At 36.9% G+C, this 22,164-nt stretch overlaps 2 protein-coding genes across 5 annotated transcripts; one reads left to right on the top strand and one right to left on the bottom strand.

Moving 5' to 3' along the window:
• Positions 1-376: 376 nt before the first annotated feature.
• On the bottom strand, positions 377-21,916 carry ago2 (argonaute RISC catalytic component 2). 4 transcript variants are annotated; one of them, XM_077195980.1, is made up of 21 exons: positions 21,846-21,905; positions 15,168-15,206; positions 14,380-14,412; positions 13,492-13,672; positions 13,285-13,405; positions 12,939-13,120; positions 12,686-12,822; positions 12,463-12,597; positions 12,294-12,381; positions 11,982-12,129; positions 11,776-11,895; positions 11,571-11,693; positions 11,325-11,458; positions 10,307-10,491; positions 10,060-10,219; positions 9,110-9,200; positions 8,737-8,931; positions 8,512-8,646; positions 8,128-8,229; positions 7,712-7,911; positions 377-4,234 (listed from the first exon to the last, which is right to left on the bottom strand). In XM_077195980.1, the coding sequence occupies exons 4-21, from the start codon at positions 13,605-13,607 to the stop codon at positions 4,126-4,128; spliced, it is 2,481 nt and encodes an 826-aa protein (XP_077052095.1). In that variant the 5' UTR covers positions 13,608-13,672; positions 14,380-14,412; positions 15,168-15,206; positions 21,846-21,905; the 3' UTR covers positions 377-4,125. The 4 variants fall into 4 exon arrangements, with proteins under 4 accessions (XP_077052095.1, XP_077052092.1, XP_077052096.1 ...); XM_077195977.1 differs by lacking the exon at positions 21,846-21,905 and adding an exon at positions 16,833-17,070; XM_077195981.1 differs by lacking the exon at positions 14,380-14,412 and having other exon boundaries at positions 21,846-21,916.
• On the top strand, positions 19,413-21,349 carry dlx5a (distal-less homeobox 5a). Its single transcript, XM_077196680.1, has 3 exons — positions 19,413-19,875; positions 20,258-20,442; positions 20,755-21,349. Exons 1-3 carry the CDS (start codon positions 19,521-19,523, stop codon positions 21,064-21,066), a joined length of 852 nt encoding a protein of 283 aa, XP_077052795.1. The 5' UTR covers positions 19,413-19,520; the 3' UTR covers positions 21,067-21,349.
• Positions 21,917-22,164: the final 248 nt, after the last annotated feature.

Genomic DNA, 22,164 nt, shown 5'->3' on the forward strand with positions numbered 1-22,164 from the left:
AAACTACCACGGTATGTAAAGAGAGGCTTACATGTCTGCTTAAAAACACTATAGTGCAAAGTTCTAATGTAAATACATTAGCAATATATCTCTATAGGTTAAAAGACCACTTCTGATCATCAAGCTGGGGGGCACAATTCTTTTGATGAGACTTTTTTTTTTGTGTCTGACACGAATAAAATTAAAATCTGAAAGTTGTGGGGGCACAAACTAAGAATCAAAGCTAAACTGACTAGTTTTATTCTAGTTATTTATATGTGAACACTGTAACCCCACACAGAGCTGGAAAGACACTTCGCAATCGCCAAGCAATATACAAGCTTCACTAAAGCAGCAAGAGTCAATACTCTAGAAATGATGACACAAGAGACACGCATTGAATGCTATTGTCATAACATTGGTAGATAATTCAAAGCTTCCAGGGAAATTGAGGCACCATTTCAATTTTCAGTTAACACTGTGTGTGCCTCTTAAAATCTGAAACAGAGATGCTGCAGCATAGATTAACACGACGGTCTCTACAAAACCAGCATCGTACTTCATTCATCCTTGGCCTCCATTACGTTTGCATTCACAATATTTGAACGGAATTATTTTTATTAAACATTTGCATCAGATTCCTTATGGCATCATTAAAAAAAGTCAGTTGATTGTATAGTGAAGTGAAAAAAGAAAAGAAAAAAAAGCAGTATGCCTGACAGATTTTACAGACAAAAAAATAACAATTTGACCCCATTTAGAAAATCAGTGGCTGCTCAGAATGGAAATGAGTTTTTGCATAGTGTAAGAACTCAAGACCTTCTCACGTCTGGTAACTTAATAGATTAGTGCCAATGTGAAACAAGACAAAGACTAGTCTAAAAATGATGGTTCTTCTCTCTAACCTTACAAATCTGTTCATCGGCATGCAAATTAGTAACACCTCTTCTGATATAGTGCAAAAACATCTCATATTTCATATTTGAGAAATTGCATATGTTGTAGACCTTTGACTAAGGTGCTGATTTTGAAAAGGTTAAAATACTAAACTCAGTAACTTCTGCTAACATCTAACTAAAGCAGGTCACGAGGATGAAAAGAATGGATTCCAACAAAAAAATCAGATTGTCCAGAGAAAATCTAAGTAGTAGTTTGAGAAATGATTTTACCTCATATGTCTAATGCTAAATTATAAATACTATTATTCAAACCTTGTAATTATTCAAAGTTGTAAAGAAAACATAAAAAAGCTAAGTGACACATATTCAAATGAGTACATGGATAAAGCAACAATGCGCTGCAATTGAAAGGACAGAAAATGATAAAACTGGAATTCACACTATATATTTATGAACATTTTTATAGCTTATGCCCCACATTTAAAGCGTTAAGCCGTTTATTCACTGAAAGCATATATATAAATATTCTTTTGGATTCATGTCTGACTTATGAAACATCAAATGTATGACATCTGAAACTTGCAGCACTCAACTCTAGCTTTGAATACATAGCTTAACTACCATAACAAAACAATAGCAATGCTAAATAATCCAGGCTAAATGGCAGCAGGTATGGCCTCTGAACAAATATGAATAGATTTTCTGTGACATCTACCACTTTCACTTTCAGAGGGACGAAAAGACAACGTTCCTGACTCGTGCAATTATGAGGAAATGACCAGTGCGGTAATGTTACCATAATACAAGTAACAGGTAACAAGAGGTAGGACATCTAGTCATTTCCACACAACTGCACCCAGATAGCGTACTTGTGATCCAGATAAACACTGGAACTAGGGGTCTGTGTCCATTGCTCTTCAAAGTGCATCTACTTTCACAAGTTATGAGACCAGCGCCAAACAATATCATAACTCTAATCAAGTATTTGAAGATAAATTAAAATGCCCCTTATACACACAGTCTGTTGGGTTTAGAAAATGGCAAAAAGCGTCAGGGTCAAATGTCATAGATTTCACCAGATCGAAAACCAAACATACCAATTCAGCTCTCTGACCAGTCTATGATTCTTGTTTAAAAGTTGAAGTTAAACAAGATATATAAAAAAATGGTAGTCTCAAGAATAAACTCTAGCACCTACAATTATAATGTCCTATTGTGCTTCAGTTATGGTAGGACATTAACTACAAGTACATATGTAATCTTGTTCGGCTAACAGGAATAATTGAGAGCCATATAAAGAACATCCAATTGTTGATAATAAAAATAGAGTATTTTGTAAGCTAATACTGCTACAGTGGGTACAGGGTTTGCACTATTTACACTACTAAAAGTACCCAGCATGAAAACGACTACATTACAAATGTTCTAAATTCATTTACACAAACATACCACTAAAATCTCTTGGTTAAGAATGCATAGTTAGAAAAAGATGGTTAAAAATTCCCAAGAATTTCAAGTTAAAATTGAAACATTATTTTGGGGAAGTGATCTTACAGTTAATTAACTAACAAGACTCACTAGATCAATCACTACACATCATGATATGCTTTAGAAGGCATAAGACTGTTTACACGAAAACAGTTTACCAACACATATACAATGTATTGCGCTTCAATTTGAACTAAGTCTGGATCAATTTGCACTAAATAAATGTTCCTTTTCAGTTAAACAAACAATAAAAAGCTAATGACCACTAGCCAACCCTGTGATTCTACAAAAGGTTGCGTAAAAATAAAAATAAAAAATTCACACAGTTTATATCTAAAAAGAAAAAGTTTTAAAAAGGGATTAGAAATATTCTCATGGAAATGGTTATAAGCTGGAGATAAAAAAAAAAAAAACTAAGGTGCATTCGAAATTTGTATGAAATTTTCACTGACCTCGTGTCTCTATAAACAATTGATATCTGTATTAATCTTTAAAAGTTTCGATTGCCTGTAAAGTCAGCTGGAGTGCGACAACAGCGTTTAAACCTAGTCAGCATAGTACAGTCAAACTTCACCGTTGAAAACAGCACACACAACCAAGCAAACGCCAGATTCCCCAATATTCAGCACAATAATGCCTCATGTTTCGATGTGGGGAATATTTTTGACAACATCAAAATGAAAATTTCAGAATAGGTGCTTAAAGTGAAATGCGATCTAATTTTGAAGTGAAGGAAATTTAACTCATAACACCCACCCACCAAAACACTAGGTTGTTACAATCACATCCGACAAATCAGAGAAATGCTCATGGCAGCAGAATTTAAAGTACGTACAAGATAATCTCAATCTAAATGCTTGGGAGTCCCAAAATATTAGTACTTTACAGGTCAATTATCAATATTACAAAGATATTTCTGCACCGAGAACCCTGTCAGAGGTAAACGGAGGGCGTCACTGATGAGAACCAGCCTCAAATGAGCGGCAGAGTGCCAGAAAACTGATTGTCAGAACAATTCCTACATTCTCACTTCGAAAAGCTTTCTTGATTCTGCACTCACTGTGTTCAAATTTTCTGACACAAGTACATGATAGCACTCCGTTAATCATGCCATTGGCGGACACGGACAGGTACAGTAGGTTGACTGAGCCCTGGACTAAACAATAAATGACACCATGATTAAAAAAAAAAAAAAAAATCATATTAGCACAAATAAATGAAACAAAACAGGATAAGTACTTTTGTCCTGAAGTCCTCTTCTGGTCAGTGCACTCGCTCTTGCTGATAAATAATTTAGCTGTGGAAACTGCATCCCCACAACCCATTAACCTGATCTGTGTTATCCTAAACTAACCCGAATTCATTGGTTTGATGAGTTTGTAAAAACTACTGTTCAACAGTCTCCATCACCAGCCTTGGCAATAGTATTGAATCAAGCCCATCCGGATGCAAATGTAACTTTCAGTGTAAAAATAGTCTGAATTTTTGGATTGACTATGTAAACATGTTAACCTCAAATCTGACATGCACAACAGATACACAATCATGCCCACCAAACTAAAGGAAAAAAAGAGATAAATTAATAAGTTACAGTTTTAAAAATCATGGATATTTAGGATGTTTGGTAATTGACTACATGGGCAATGGGAAACCTAACAGCATGGCGATTATTGTTTTTTCCCCCATTTGAAGGTTCTCATGAGGCAAACACAAACACACCGTGCTGTTTTCAGGATGTGGGGCTTGTTTCTGGCTATGTTCAGGCGAAGTACATGGTGCGCAGTGTGTCCTGGTGAATCTGCACAGCTTTGGCCAGGGCTTGCTGGTCTCTGCCGTTACTCTGACCTGATGTGTGACTGCCTTCAGCACTGCCAGAAAACAGATACAACACACATAAAATCAGACCTAGTGGGAATGCACAGCTAGGATGCTTTTTTTCATTATATATATAAAAATAAAAGATTAGTTACATTGAGTTGGAAGCATTATTAGGAATTACTTTACCATACTGTATGGAGCAGAGATTTAAAAAAATATATATATATACCAAACAAGGCTATCATCGCAAACGGGCAGAAACCTTGTATCTCCATAGTACCTCGTCATTTATATTTTTTTCCCAAAAATCATTACGATTGGTCGCTTTTTACGACTCTCTGTGGGTTTTGAAAATATTTAAACAAAGAAAAGCATTAAAAAGAGCTAGTGACTAAATCTAACTCCAATGGATCCTCAAACCTCATAACTCCACCCACCTCTATCGTGAATGCAGTGCCAAACACATTTTGGACGTCTCTGCTATATATATTATAAAGTCTAATGTTTTACAGATTTGAGAAGCAGGAAATTGTGTCCTCTAGCATTTGTCATTGAGTCATAGCCAATACTGTCTTAAATAGTCTTTGCGTAGCACTTCATCTTTTATAACATGAGATTTTGTCAAATTGACAGAAAAAAATAAGCACACATAGCTAGAATAAACTTTATAAACTGTATGTTGATAAAAACGTAATGTGATTCTTCAACTTTCCAATAATGGAGAAAACATGTTTGACATTTGCAGGTCAAAAATGGTCCATTTGAGTTTGATTTTGGTGAAATGTTAATGATGTAAGGTAGGGGAGAGCCGGGACGGTTGAAACACTTTTCAGATAAACGTCGTTTTCTAAGATAAGGTTACAGATAGATTTTTTTGTGTGTGTGTGATCAACAACTCACATATGTGTTCTCTTGGTATCATGTGTTATTAGGTAGAAACATAGAATGATTTAAGTAAAAATTTACTTTGAACGGGAGTTGGGTTTTGTTTCAATCGTCCCTCCACAGCGGGACGATTTAAACACAGGGGTGGGACAAAACAGTTTAAACGGTAACTATTCATCTAATTCTTGTTTTTATGAACAATACCTGACAAGTAACTTATGTACATATTGTTAGAAACATATTTTGTCATTTATTTTCATTTTAAAGTTCATATTAACTTTTTTGTTCTGTCGCCCAATAAACAATCGGCGATAAGCCTTTGTGCATTTTGCGTAATCTTTCTAATAGGCTATTTTGAAGACAGACAGACAAATCAGTTTACAATTAATTCTTACATTTATTCCTTGAGTCATATTGAGTGATTTAGTCATATTGAGTGTTTTCCTATGACCAGGTTTAACTGGCACGAGTCGCTGTTTCAACTGTCCCGACAGCGCCTCCAGCCATTTAAACCTGTTTTGTCCGTAAACTAAAAAACTCTGATATTATACACTTAAGGGTGTGATGCAGTACTAATACACCTGCCATATTATTATTACAATGGCACATGAAACAATAAATACAACTTGTCAGTCAAAAAAAAGTACCGCACAAAAGATTTCACTAACCACACTCAAAAACAGCTTTCCGGCTCTAACTTTAAAACGGCAAGACGTAAAGAAGAAATGTTTTCGCGGGTCTAATAGGTATTGCGTGCTGTACGTGCTGACGAAATTTGACGTACATAACGTGAGTGGTTTAAGGAAATCTCAATGTTTCATCCGTCCCGCGTTTCAATCATCCCGGCTCTCCCCTATATTAACTTTGACAACACAATGTATACGATTTTTTTCTCAATCCAGTAGATCTCTAGTCTGGTCCCACCAGACTCTCGTCAGACCTGCAAACTCCTCAGAGTAAAAAAGGTGACAGTGTCCGGGGGGCGCTTTATTAAACAGAAATTTGCTGTTGGTGTGTTAGCCTAAAACAACATGCTCGCCAGATTGTTTATCTAAATAGCCCTATGTTATTAGAATTTACTGTTAACCAGGTTTTAGGTTTTTGGTAATTTCCTTGATTTCATTTTTTTAATTCTTTTTTTAAATGGAAACTAACATCATAAAGTCTGATTGATATTTGTTTTACTTTGAGCAATTCTGGAGCTATAATTGACTCTTCTTTGGAGCATATAAAACAAAACAGCTCCTTGGAAAAAATTAAATGCAATATTGTATTAGTTATAAATAAAGTTTTATTATAGTTCAGATTAGTTTGAGGGCAGCAATTGCATTCACAATGTCAAAATAAAACCAACGTAATGTTACTTGAAGGCATTATAGCCTACTATTCCTGCCAAACTTCCATGGTTGCAGTTAGTGTTACTACAGTAAATCCATGGTGAATGTTGCTGATCTGTGGACACTGGATAGTTAATTCATGGCACAATGTTTCTTCCTGGTTTCCACGTCAGTGCTGTTTGATCCGTTAATAACGGAGAAATGTGAATATTTCTCACTAGATCTTGCAGCAATGTTATTACTAATGTGGCAAATTCAAATTCTTCCATTACTTGATCTCTTATTAGCGCTGTGTAGTAACAGTGTCGCTTGATCAAGATCGGCTCGCGCTGGTTTGGTCCAAACTGATAAACGGTCCGTCAACCACATAATAACTAGCAGTTTCGTTCTGCTTGCATTACGTTTGCCATTTGATGTTGGGCAATGTTGTGGTGGCTCCGGCGGATTATGAGCGCGCTTACCACGCGCAACGAGGCTACATTTGAAATAACGAAATTTTGTTCGGAAGGAAAAACCCCGAACCCCGTGGGGAGGGCAGCGTTATTGATATTCGGCAGCGTTGCCACAACAGTACGAATGGCTTCGCTCGTATCTTTTTCCGCTGCCATTACTGAACTACATCTCAAAATAACGCACAACATCAGTCATCGTTCTCAGCCACTCCCTCTGTTCGCTGATTGGCCCGGTAAAAAAATTATCGGAGAAAACCAAAGACTACAGCACAATCCCAGACATAGTACTGAAGGAAAATGAAAATTGAGCAGAAGTACGTAGGAGGGCAGAGCGAGGCTAGTAGATTTCTGCGCTTAAATGATCAATTGCTCCTCATGGTTCTGTGATCTTGTTTATAATGTAAAGGTGATCAATCAGGCATTCTCTGTTGCTGCTCCTAGGCTCTGGAATGACCTTTCTCTGTCTATCTCTGCTACAAAGCATTTTCAAATGCTAAAGCAAACAAATAAGTTTTAAGCGCAGGCAGTGTATATCATATGTTTCCATTGACTTTAGGTTTTTGTTTTTATTTGATATTTTTCTGTACAGCACTTTGCTGGTGCTGGTGCAACACTTGTGGTGTTGAAAGTGCTCTATAAATAAAGTTGAGTATAATTTTTTTTAAGTGCTTTTTCCACTACCTGAAAAGTAGCTGTTTTAGACATAAAAGGTTTCCACCCAACAGCAATGCTATATAGCCTGCTCGACATGTTATCAGTTAAATCAAACAACAGCTTAGGCAAATGTAGTTTGACAATTTTTTCTTTAAAAACTTAGATAGTTATTACTCTGCAATGAACTGCCATTCACTACCTGTCATGTTCTTTGTCAACCAAGTGGTAACGGGCACGGAATGCCACCAGGTGGGCGTAATAGGCTGGTGCAGGAATGGAGACAGAGCGGGTGCAGCGCACGTAGGTGTGGCACAGCTGGTATGTGAGGACCTGCAGCTCATCAGAGGTGAAATGGTTGTCATCCCACAGCACGTGATAGTGAGACGGCCTGCTGGTTCCCTGTGGAGATTCAGCAATTATGCAATTAACAAAACTCACACTCTTAGACAAATATAATGTTCGCCAACACTAAAGCAAATTAACCTCTACTCTTTAAAGTACCTGATAAATAGGAATAAAGCATTCATAGGCACTCAAATTATATAAAAAGTCTATGAATTTGAGGAATCTTGATCGACCTCTAATTGATATTCCATTTAAAATATTCAATGGTACCTGAATTCCGGCATGACTGCAAAGATAAAAGTCAAACTCAGATGGGTGAGTAATTTTGGTGTCAACTGTGGTGCCAGCAGGGATGTTGCCACTTTTTCCAACCTTGAATACAAAACAGTCAATTTGAAAGGCAAATTTAAAAAAAGACATTAAAAACATTAAACAATAAAAAAAGGTTTGTTTTACAAACAATTTGTTCAAGGACATGTGCTTGTAGAGCAAATTACTGAAACGAATGCTTTACCATTTACTTCACAAGATGTTTGCAATAACCACATTTATATATAGTTTTGTATATAAAGAATAATTTGTATACTTTCAATGAAGGGAGTTTGCTTAAAAACAGTTTGCAATCATACAAATTGTGCCTGTGCAATAACCAACCCGTTCATTCCGGTCCATGCAGAAGAGCCTGGTGTGGTGTCTCTTCTGCACTACTACAAAGGTGATTCCTGGTTGATAGTCTTTCTCCAGCTTGATGCAGGCCTCCCGGATAGCCAGCAGTTCATGCTGTAGAACCTGCATGGTCAAAATAGGATGATGAAGATTTAATTAAATGTGTCAGCACAATTATCAAGTGTTGGCAAAAGGTGTAGGTCTGCAGCTTACTTGGTTGAACTGGCCCTCCGAGATGCCATCTCTGTAGTAGATTATGCGTGTTGGTTTGAAGCGTGTGGATTTGTAGAACTGGATGAGCAGCTCTCTCACCATGGTGGCCAGATCCTGAATGATGTCCTGACGGTGCTGTTGCACCCGAACTGTGGCACAGTATCGACTTGGGTGGGCATCCATACTGCCAACAACCTAAATGCCACCAAAAAATATGTTAAAGGCCTTTTTAGAGACCTTTGAGGCTATATGATCTGGCTTAAAATTGTGCACCAGAAGTCGATACTGGTCACACTTGTGGTATTAGTGCTACTTGGCACTCTGCAATGAGCATAATCAGTCATGTTAAGGCTGTGAGGTTTCTCAGTCTTACAGCAGCAATTGAGGGTTTCTTGCCATCTCCAGCTGGTGGATGAGTTACATCTGCACCCAGAAAGATGACTGGTTGCTGAAACACCAAGGGCCTAACGACGAAAAAAAAAAAAAACAGTGATAAAGGAGTGGAGAATAGTTTAGTAATAAAAGTATTTTCTGCCCAAGGGAAAATTCATCCAAAAATTGTCGTTTATTCACCCTCATGTCATTCCGAACCCAAAAGACTTAGGTAAATCTTCAGAATTTAGTTAGGATATTTTTAATGAAACCCGAGTGGTTTCTGTCCCTCCATTGAAAGGACAGGAAACCAAAATGGTCATGAAGAGTTCATAAAATTAATCTTGAGGAGAGGAACAATCACTTTATGTGATCCAAAAAAGTAATTAAAGTTGTCAAACGAATCCGTATGAATCGAGTGGTTTAATCAAAGTCTTGTGAAGAGACAGAATCATTTTATATGATGAACAATTTAATTTGGTCATGCGTCATGGGCTAAAATAAGCCTCATTGGTTCTCATACATCACACACACCTGTTTGAGCTTCCATGTTTACCAAATGCAATGTGCTCTATATATGTGTCGATCACTGCTTAGATTTAAATAAAAGCCTAAATTAAATCTGTTCATCATATAAAGTGATCGTACCTCTTCACAAGACTTGGATTAAACCCCTTCATTCATATGGATTCGTTTACAACACTTTAATGACTTTTTTGGATCTTTCACTCAGGTTCATTAAAAATATCTTAATTCGTTTCCCAAAAAGATTAACCAAATTTTATGGGTTTGGAAAAACTTGAGTGAGTAAATAATTTTCCTTTTTGGGTGACCTATTCCTTTAGGTTTCATGGGAAAGCAGCCCAGGACTTAATGGAGAGTCAGACAAAGACTCAGAAAAGTGCCTTAAGCATTCTACATGTCAAAGGCTTTTAGAACAGCTGCCCTCACCTGCCCTGTGGAAGAAGAATGTTGTTGACTCCACCCAGTTTGACATTAATCTTGAGGCAGAGGTTGGAAAGGGTCTGAGGTGTGGTCTTCTGTACATTCTTCACCTGGACACACTGGGTGGCCATGCCAAGAACAGTGTCTCCAACACGCTTCACCTCAGCTATGAGAATTACAGTGTTTAGAGGGATACAGTCTAAAAAAAACAACAATGCAAACAAACACTGAAGAAACAGAGGAGTTAAATTACCATAAACAGGGGTCTTCCCAGGTAGGATAACCACCACCAACTGTAAGCCTTGGTAAGTGTACTTGAGGTGTTTGAACATGGGCTCCACACTGTCTGCTCCCTGGGCATACTTGCAAAAACACGGCTGGCCCTGAATGGGCATCCCAGCATCACGTGAGATTTTACGAAGCTGGTCAGTGAACGCCCTAGAGAAAAAAAGCAAAGGATTAGACTAGGCAGAGGGTCTCAACCTTTTTCACTCCACTGTCAGAGATGATATTTAAAGGCCCCTCAAGATATTTCTGATACTTCTGCTATCACAAAGCTGCTCATTTTCAAACTTTATTTACAGAAACAAGGTGTGGCAATAATAAAGTAATTCAATAATGTTTTTTAATCAAAAATAATTAACACAATCCACAATCCTAATAACTTAATGTTCTTCATGGTTTACACTTTATTACCAATTTATTTTTATGACTCATCTAATTAGTTTTTTTAAATATATTTTTTACCCACAAATAGCAATTCCTATTCAATATTATAAAGCTTGACGAAATGTATACATATACATACATGTGTATATATATATATATATATATATATATATATATATATATATATATATATACATACACACACACACATACATACATACATACACACACACATATGTACAAACATGTTTTTAAATGATTTAAGACTTCATTAATTTCCATGACTTTACCAGGTCTATAAATCACATTAAAATGTCATCATATCCAGGTTGTCCAAGATCATTAGATCCCTGGTTATTTAAATAATAAAAAAGTCAGTTGTTAAGGGAGAAATTTACAGTAGAAAATTTTATTTCTGCTTACAGTACATCTTTATTTCTAGCTGTCTTAGCTTACATTTAACCATTTGGTTTTAAATAATTTTTTGTCATCTTGCTGCCCCATTGGAAGTGTGCTGAGGCCCCCTGGTTGAGAACCACTGATGTATTGGTTTGAACTTTCTTAATTCAATCAAATAAAAATTCCAGTCAAAGCTGACTTACTTCAGGAGGAGTTCTGTACACTGCCTCTGTGGGGCAAAGCAGGCAATAGCCCACACTTTGATCTCAATCCCTGTGTGGAACTGCTTGTTCCTCATGTCCCACACACCCTGGACTGGGGTTGCTATTGCTTTGTTCTGAAACAGCCAAAGATACATGACCAAATTAGGCAGACACGCCCCAATTGGGATTTAACTAAAAGGTCAGCGGAATAATTGTCAAGTTTAGTTGACCAGAACAGGTTCCTACCCTTCCACCATAGAGGATCGAAGGTGCCTGAAGGACCCGACCATTGACCTCAGTCATCTCATCTCTTACCATGACTCCAAACTCACGCACATAAGGATCAGTGTTGAAGTTGGCACTTCTCATCTGTCACAAAACAAATGAAATATCTCATGAGGTGTGAATGAGATTTAGGAGACTGCAAAAGAACAGTTTGCTGATCACATACCAGTTTGCTAATCTCATCCTGACGGTCAGGCGCAGACCTGGCTGTGGCACGTATCATAGTGGAGGTCTGATTGTCTGTCAGTTTCTTTATGCATCTCTGTCCGGCTACTATGTTACAGACCTGGATAAAAAAAAAAAGAATGACATTCAGAGAAAGGCATCTGAGAGAAGGGGGAAAAGTAAGTGTAAGATGTGGTCTTCACCAACCTCAAGTGGAAGGTAGGTGTGTTTCTGCTCCTGACCAACTTGTAAACATGGGAGATGTGGGTATCGCAGCACCAATTTGTACTTATCCTTGAAGTACTGCGCGACAGTGCATTCAATGGTCTGACCATTCTCTTGCTGCAAGGGGAACCTTGAGACCAGCAAAATACATTTTTAAAATGCATCGACCTTTAACAGCATCATCTCAATGAGGAACATAAATGTAATGGCATTCATACAGAAAGAGCAATAATGTATAGTATTATATAATATAATGAAAGTTTTAAAAAGAAGTGCAAATGTGAAAGATCTTACGTTTGATGGCTTGCTGGTCTCCTAGTCACATTACACACCCTGTACTTCCTCTTCATCTGTCCACAGTGAGTTATTTCAACCTTCAAACCTGTAAAACAAATTCAAAGTTCAGATTATAACAAAAATGAATTCCATAAAAAGTCTGTCACCAATCACTGTAATAAATTACCTTTGATTTCCTTGGTAAACTTCACTCTCTGGGAATCTGTTAAGGGCTTCTGTTGCTCTTCGATGCTTTTAAAATCTAAAACCTCACACATGAACTCAATCACAGGTTGAGCTTTGTAAAATGCAGTGGCGGACACTAAAAAAACAAAACACATATTTTCCATCAATATTAGCAGTGCACATTTTTTTTTTAATCCAAATGCCAAATGTCAGTTCACACGCACCATCAATGTTGAGCATCATTTTCCAGAGGGATGGCCGAACAGACTGATGGAAACCAAACCAAACTTCTCTTCCTCCGCCGAGGGGGTTGGAGCAGCCCTCAGACGGAGTAAAGAACGAACGTCCGACTGGGGTGTACCTGTAGAAACCAATACATGGTAAATCAACAGTGTGCATGTGCAGAAGGATCAAGCATGAGGCTCCCTCTAAAGGGGATATAATGAAACAGAGGGTCAATATAATATAGCCATTAACCTCATAGAGGGCAAATGTCTCATGACAACGTCCAGAGCCTGAATGGTCTCAAAGGGGATGTTTGGTAGCCGTCCAGATAGTGCTTCATGTAGAGCTTGCAGACTCACACATGACACCCACTTTATAGCTACTTTAAAGCTCCTGTCTTTTCCCTCCCCTGGAATTGTGACCTCCAGCTCCACCTAAAAGAGCAGGTTGGGACGTCAGTATGCTGTGACACACCATAAGATATCAAAAGACCAAAAGGGACAGAGTAAGAGTATAACATTTCAACATTAGGGTTTAAACTGTGCATGTATTCGGAACTGGTCTTTTGGTTCAGTACACAGACTTTAATAGTACCTACTTTGTCTCTTCCAATGGGTAAAGGCATGGCAGTGTAGAGATTCTTCCTTCCATCATACACAGGCTTTCGATCTCCAAAGATCTGCGTCTTAAAGTGCTGGACCATGTGCTCAACAATTTCACTACAAAAACAACAAAACAAGTACATACAAATGTCCTGCTAAACAAACAATTAGTTCAAATTTAAAGTTTCAGTTGAAGATGTTACCGGTTAACTCTCCGTGGGCATTTCTCAGGCTTGATGTCTATGTCATAATGGTACACCTCCAACTTGGGTATTTCCATTTCAAAGAAGTTAGCCTGAAGCTTGATTGTCCTACCCATTGTGCCAAAGTCTGGCCGTTGAGGTGGTTTGAAGACATACTCTGGTGGTGGAGGAGACACAGGAGCTGCGGGACACGTACAAAAACAGGTTTTTTCAATGTATTTAAAAGGGAACAAAAGAAAATTAGGGAATAATTTTACAAACACTAGACTTTTTAATGCACTTAAAAAACAACTAAAAAAAACAACAACTCAAAAACACACACCAGCAATAAATTAAAAATAATGCACAAACATTTTCTACATGATTTAGAGAAAAAAAACCTGCATATGGCTTCTTCACAAAAAAAGTACAAATTAAACAAACATTAAGTTCATGATCTTTTTCTAATCTTTTTTTGTGTGTTGAAACGGTCAATTATTTCAAGCTAGCAAGGTCCTTTTTCGTTTCAGTGAGCAACTTTATCCCATTAATTAGTCCCACACAAATATTTAGGCAAGACTATTAAAGCTCTGCTGCGCCATATAAACTCAAGCACCCCACATTATATAATATCTTTATTTTCATATGCAAACTGGCCAACTTTAGTTTGAAATGCATGTCACTTGCTATTAACTTCTTGTTTGTTTAACTGTATCGAAAAGCAATGTCATAGTCGCTCTGTTGTACTGAATATCAGCACAGTCTCTCAATGTTTACCTGTGGTCTCGTGCCGAATTACAGCCGTGCTGATGTTCAGTACAACTGCACTATTACAGATGTGATATTGTTTAAATTATGTTTGGGATAGTTCACCCAAAAATAAAAAAAACTGTGTCATAATTTACTCACCTTCATGTTGTTCCAAACCCGTAAGACTTTTATCTTCGAAACACAAATGAAGATATTTTAATGAAATCCGAGAGATTTCTGTCCCTCCATTGACAGCTACACAACTACCACTTTGATGCTTAAAAAGTTCATAAAGAGATCGCAAAACTAATCCATATGAATTTAACGGTTTAGTCCAGAAGAGACATGATCACTTAATATGATGAACAGATTTAATTTAGTCTTTTATTCATATATAAACATTCATCAACTCACATATGAACATTATTCACAAATAAAGATTCAACACATCAGTTGTGGTAAACAGAAACTCAAGTATGTTCACTTGACGGGTGACAACATTTGAGCTTCTGCAAGAACCGATGAGGTTTGTTCTTACACGTCAAACATATAAATGTTTATATGTGAACAAAAGCATAAATTAAATCCATTCATCATTTAAAGCGACCGAGTCTCTTCACAAAAATTTGGACTAAACCAACCAATTATTATATAGATTAGTTTTACGATCTGTTTATAAACTTTTTTCTTCATATTTTTGGGTGAATAACCCTTTTAAGTAATAAACCTCATTTAGAACATTAGTAACTAACCCAATCAGAAACTGGAAAATGAAAAATACTAAGCAATAGTCAATATTTAGAAAATTGAGTGTGTTAAAACAAAGCTCTTAACAGTACATAAAGTTTCAAGACCATCATACCTCTGGTTTAAACACTTCAAGACAACTTGGTAAACAGTACTGAAAATATATGCTAGGCTTGGCCAGCTTAGTCTGGGCTGCTTACCAGAAACATCTGACCCCGAGGACTGACACAGCTCAGCAGCTATAAAAGACATAATAACATGTTTATTTCAAACAAACCTCGACATTGGTGATCATGTGCAGAAACATGTAAGACCATGAAAATGCAGCCATTTTACTTGCAAACAGATTTTATGTGCAAAGTCAAGTAGCAATGCCACATTAATATTTGAATACTAGATCAAAATAAATCAGCTGATTTAAGCTAATAATATCCATCAGATTTAGTTGATTACAAAGTCTAGCTTACAATAAAACTGGGTCACACAGGGTTTGTTGATTTGGGAAAAAAACAGGTCAAGTTAATGCATGTTAAACATGTGAAACTCAAAACTTTTGATGTACAAGAAAGGAGGTTGTGGGTATCTGAAGTCTTTGGCTGACAGATTCCCGGAAGTGTCTTATCAACCCTAAAAACACAACACGACAGGAAGATACTAGCGTGAACCCATCCCACTGGGCAACAGACCTTTTTCCTTCTTATCACCAACACCACACAAGAAAGTCAAAGACCTGCCAAACACACACACACGTAGGAGGACAACTTTTCAACGGCTTTTCTCTATATCAGCACCATTTCAGATGCTTCATTTATATCAGAAAAAGTCTAAAACATACAATAAAACAAACTTATCACTACGTGAAACCTAAGTGATCCCATTCGTTAACAAACTAACAAAGAGCAATATATTTCAGCATTTATTAATAAAAATTCAACTGTTTACTTTAGTTCACAGTGCATTAATGAATGTTAACAAATTTAACCATTGATTCAAAAGGACTATATTAGCACTAAAATAAATAATTAACATAAATGGAAAATTAAATGCAGTAAAAGTAATGTTTGTTGTTAATTTAACTAATGCAACTATTGTTGACAAATTGTACCTTATTGTAAAGTGTTACCAACTGAGTTTGACTACATTTACGACAAAAAGTTCTGTAATTTGAATGCCTCTTTCTTAAAATGAGTGAAAAGCATTTAAGTCCTCAACCCTTTTTATTAAGAAAAGTGATAAATATATATTAAACAATAAAACAACCTTTTCTAAACTCTAATGATAATTTATAATCATAATTTAAGTTAACAGTTAAACTTCGATAAGTTAGCAGAACATCTCGACTGTTCAAATACATAACAAAAAGTTACAAATAGACCTGAAACATTTGGACGCGGAATAATTAATTGTGTATGTAACGTTGACTAGAACTTTAGTTAGGAACTTTAGTCTAACGTTATCTTCTTAACTTGGAGAAAGAAACAACCAACGTTCAATTCACATTCAACAATTAGACTAAAACCTACAAACTACTTTTATAACTCCAAACCTAAAATAGTTACAACGTACGTCATATTAACGTTTTAAGATTGACGTACATAACATTTTAACCAGCTGCTGTAGATTCAAAAGCCAGCAGGTCAACAAGCTTAGCTAGCAGGCTAACAATAACAATGGGCCTACAAAACAAACCATCGACAGAGATGAAAAACAACACTTCATTATTATAAACTAAAAAATAATTTGACCATCGACGTCACGTACAACCGAACGCCACTAAATTACATATTTTATTATCATCAAAAACACCACACTTATTCAGCTAGCATCTCCTCGCTAGCACGCTCGCTAATCATAATAATACTCACCACCAGCTGCTCCAATGGGATACATTTTAAACGCTTTCTGCACCAAAATTCAATCGCAGGCCGACACTTTTTGCTCTTCTGTTGCCACGTAACACATGCGGTAACTGGAAAGATGATTTTTATTTTAAAACAGCATCGATATAGAGGAGAAAACTGAGATTAATGAGCGCGCTGAGTTAGTGGAGCACGAGAGCTCTGAGTGGCCCCATCCCATCCCCCCATCACAGCACGAGCGCCTATTTACCCGACACTCTCTCTCTCACACACACTCTCACTGCTGCAAACTAAGCTCATGGAAATATACGTTAACCTATGTGCGAGCTATCTGAACGCTTTACGTTTTATTCAGTGTTTTTTTTTTCTCCTTTTTTTTCTTCAAATTTACCAAGAGTAGTAACAAAGCATTAATTAAATTTAATTTCACAACTCCAAATAATACTGGCGCTCATGTTACGTCATTTCCGGGTTTGTTTAGAGATGATTTTAAAAAGGATTTAGCTGATAAATGTATTATTTATTATTTATAATGATTTATGAATGTAAAAAGTTTTGGTTATATTTATTGTATTAAAAAACACTTTTTTGGTAAATGTTTTGTTTAATAGTTTGGAAACATTAATGTTTTTTAATGTTTTTGAAAGTAGTCTCTTAATCTCACAAAGGCTGCATTTATTTGATCAAAAATACAGTAGGCCTAAAATCAGTAATAATGTGTAATATATTTACAATATAAATTAACTGGTTTCTGTTGTAATATATTACATGATCCTTCAGAAATCATTCTAAGATAGCCTAATCTATCATCAATGTTGAAATTTTGTTTTGTTTTTTTGGAAATCATGATACACTGCCATTCAAAGGTTTGGGTAAGTACGATTTTAAAAGAAGAAATTAATACTTTTATTTAGCAAAGGCACATTAAATTGGTCAAAACAGAAAAAAAACATTTATGAATTTAATAAATATTACAAAAAAGTTATATTTAAAATATTAAAATGCTGCACTTATTATAATTCAAACAATCCTGGTACAAATCAGTTTCCACAAGAATAAGCACTGCGCACAACTGTTTGATAATAATAATAATAACAATAATAATAATAATAATAATAATAATAATAAGCAGCAAATCAGCATATTAGGATTTTTGAAAGATCATGGGTCACTGAAGAGAAGACTGGAGTAATGATGCAGAAAATTCAGCTTTGCAGCTCAGCTTTATTCACATATAAACATGCATCAACTCACACATCAGCTGTGGAAGCTCAAGCATGTTCACTTGACGTGTGAGAACCGATGAGGTTCATTCTCCTGTTACGCATCACGTTTGAGCTTCTGTAAGAACCAATGAGGTTCATTCTCGTGCATCAAGTAGGTTTGGCTGAGCTTCTGTTTATATTCGCTGATAAATGTTTAAATGCGAAGAAAAGCCTTAATTAAATCTGTTCATCATGTAAAGTCTCTTCAGAAAAGTTTGACTAAAGTACTTGGCTAGTTTCGTAGCTGTTAATCAAGGGACATAAATCTCTCGGATTTTATTTTCATTTGTGTTCCAAAGATGAACGAAAGTCTTACAGATTTGGAACGACATGAGTGTGAGTAATTAATGGCAGAATTTTCATTTTTGAGTGAACTAACCCTTTAACCTAATCACTATTTTATTAGACTGACCATTTGGCATTTGTAAAATAGGTTAGATTTTTTTCTCATCGTTTATGACTAGTCAACACCTGCATTAATGCACTGTTACAGTGGACATGCATTGTCTTGAGGAGGATGATAGATGTAAGTTTGACTATTTTATTTACTAATCTCCACTTGGTGGCACCATTTCACCACTATTGCTGACTACCTTTGTCACTGTGAATGCATTCTTGACAATGCTCTTCATTAAGATTTAGGAACAACAATAATAGGACAAATTATCAAAATAGTTTTTCGATGATATTAGATATCATAAAATCAGTCATGCATTGCTGCCATAAACAAACCCGCCGCAGATACAGATGGACATCCAGTATTGTCCATTTGATTCAGTATTTAGTGACAAATGATTGTAATCTGAAAAATATTACACATTTCATGTGTAACAAATATGCAAATTATGTAGATTAGGGAAGACCAAACCAGCAATAGGATAGGATTATAGAATAGCCAAAACAAACAAACAAATATTGTTTAATCTGTTGATTCATCTGGTAGGATACACCTAAACAAAACAATATCTGGATATGTAATTGTACCTTCGATGAGAGTAGCCAGTTGTTTTTCAAACATATTTAAGGAATCAGACATTTCTGCTGGTGAGAGTTAGATTTACATGGAATAAATAGATCAACGGCCGTCTTATTTCTGCACGGTGAGCGACTTAGCCTATCAAATAATAATCAATTTCCCTTTCCATTTGTCTGTAAACATACCATAAATACCTCTATTAAGTTTTTTTGTTCTTCTGAAACTGGTTGAACGGGTTAGGGAGTAACTGCCGTCTGCTGTGCTCCTTGGCCAATGGCACTAGATCCTCCCTGCAGTGCGTAACAGCGCAATTTAGGATTTAACCAAGTCTTTGCTGCGGGGCTTAAAGCAGTCTTCAAGAGAGACGCCTGACGCTTGCACACACAATGTTAGTGTAGACTCTGTGGACCCCTATAGAGTTAGACTGCCTTTTTACGTTATCTTATCCGAACTATGACTGGAGTATTCGACAGAAGGATTCCGAGTATTAAACCTGCAGATTTCCAAAACGCTTTTCAGCTCTCCACGATGCATCATCCATCTCAGGAATCTCCAACCCTACCGGAGTCGACAGCCACGGATTCTGGCTATTACAGCCCTGCTGGAGGAGTTCATCATGGCTATTGTTCACCGAACTCGGGCACTTATGGGAAACATCTTAATGCCTATCAGTACCAATACCACGGAGTCAATGGATCTTCTGGAAATTACCCTGCAAAATCCTACCCTGATTACGGCTCATACTCCACAGCATATCACCAATATGCCGGAACATATAATAGGGTGCAGTCACAACCGAGCCCGCAAGGTCAGTTGGCTTACTATATTTAAGCATATTATTATTGTTGTTATTACACATAGTAATCAACAGCATGGTCGGCCATTATTATTGAGCATTATGATAGTAGAGTTGTTTCTTTTTATAAGGTCTCAATTTTGGACGAAACATGATTGCATTTAAGTTTATTTAATGCTGTGTTTAATATGGTGGGGAAAACCTGCATGCAATATGAAGATAGATTGCCTAGAAAATAAGGGCGCGTAAAATGCGTAAAGATTTTCTGACAAATTATTCTGCTAGACTTTTAAAGCACTACGACACTTGACATAAATCACGGCAATAATTACCAACAATCAGGAGAGTGCGTTTCTGTCCCCGTGCATTTATCTAATTTCTGTTCACCCGTCAGAAAAAGAAACAGCCGAGCCCGAAGTGAGGATGGTCAACGGAAAACCCAAGAAAGTCCGGAAGCCCCGCACCATCTACTCCAGTTTTCAGCTCGCAGCTCTTCAGAGAAGGTTTCAGAACACGCAATACCTCGCGCTCCCAGAGAGAGCCGAGCTCGCGGCGTCGCTGGGACTCACGCAGACACAGGTTCGACGATATTTTCACATGTTTTTATTTTATTTTGATTGCAATGTCTTTTTATGTAGTTCTCAAATAGGTAGGCCTTATTTTTTATAGCCTATTAGCAAAATAAAAATATTAAAATAAGCTTGCTGCAGCAAGCGCATGTTAACATAGCCTATTTAATTTTTTTCATAGGTTGTAAAAATTGTTAACGAATAACAAAAAAACATATATATTAGCCTATTATGGTGTAGGCCTAGAGGTTTGGCAGAAACACTTGCTTTATTGATTTGTCCCCAGAAACTCAAAAAAAAGTTTTTGTTTTTGTTTCTTCAGGTGAAAATTTGGTTCCAGAACAAAAGATCAAAACTAAAGAAGATCATGAAAAACGGCGAGCTGCCTCCAGAACACAGTCCCAGCTCCAGCGACCCGATGGCGTGTAACTCCCCGCAGTCTCCCGCGGTCTGGGACTCACAGGGTCCTCAGAGACCTCACCATCAGCCGCAGAATATTAACACAGCGGCATCCACGTTTCTGGAAAGCGCCAGCGCATCCTGGTATTCCGCCGCCGGGGCGATGAATTCTCACCTTCAGGCTCCTGGCACGTTACAGCACTCGTTGGCACTCGGAGCAGGAACGTTGTACTGAAATTTGTTTATTATTTTGTTGTATATTGGACTGGTGTTAACGATTTTTTTTTTTGAGGAATATGCAATGTATCGATATGGCAGTCCTAGAAGAACGTGTATAATGTGTAAATTGTGTGCATGTAATTTATTGCATTTGGAAGAATATTAAATGTTTTAAATGGACAATGGACCCAAACACTCTGAATGGTGCCTTGAATTTTGACCTCAACGCGTACATCCGACGATGTGCCAAAATCATTAAGGACAACCCCAAATAAATGTGTCTTTTTCTTTAATTCAAACATTTTGTCTTCTTTAAGGTAAATCAAAACAGATCACCGCACCGAGTATAGGCTACTTCGCTTTAGAGCCCGTCTTAGGATGTTACTTTTGTTTGGTAAAGGGACTTTAACTTTACAAGCCTGAAAATACATTTCGAGCGGAAATTATAGAGAAAACCATTATATTGTTTTAACATTTTGGGATCATGTGTTCTGGGCTGAGTCACTGTTTAATGGCAAATAAATGGAAAAAAATTCTATGCAGTCTAATTGAAAAGAAAAATGGATTTGCTTCGGTCTTGGTCCTCAGCCTGATACAATTAAATTTATATTCATTATTATTACTATTAATCCAAACAAGTTTTATATTGTTTTTTACGTTAGGACTGAATATTTAATCTAGCCTACATCTTTATTAAACCCACCCATGACGAACGAAAAAAAAATTGGTTGTTGGTCTGGCGAACAGTTTGCTCTGCCTTGCTGTCTTTGTGTTCCTTACAATTAGTAGGCCTACCTTTGAATTGTAGTGAGTAGGCGAAGGAACGGCGCGGAGATCTGAGGCAGTCCGCATGCCTGTGGGGGCAAACCGGCTCCAGCGACCACAACCCAGCCCTGACAGATCCTCCTCCTGGAAAAATGCTGAACATCTCATTAAAACCAGTGCTAACATTTCTACAGCTGACTGCCATGGATAAATCGTAAAAAGGCCACCAGGGCATGGTGGAGATTTCTTTGTTGACTATGATATTATTATAGGCCTAAAACCTATAAATATTTTTTAAAATCGGCACAGCGCAGGCAGCTAGTCTACAGCAAAATATTTTCCTCGATGA

This window comes from Siphateles boraxobius, unplaced genomic scaffold (genome assembly GCF_051911475.1).
Source record: "Siphateles boraxobius isolate OS27281-9 unplaced genomic scaffold, OSU_SipBor_1 35, whole genome shotgun sequence".
In the NCBI taxonomy this organism is placed as follows: Eukaryota; Metazoa; Chordata; class Actinopteri; order Cypriniformes; family Leuciscidae; genus Siphateles; species Siphateles boraxobius.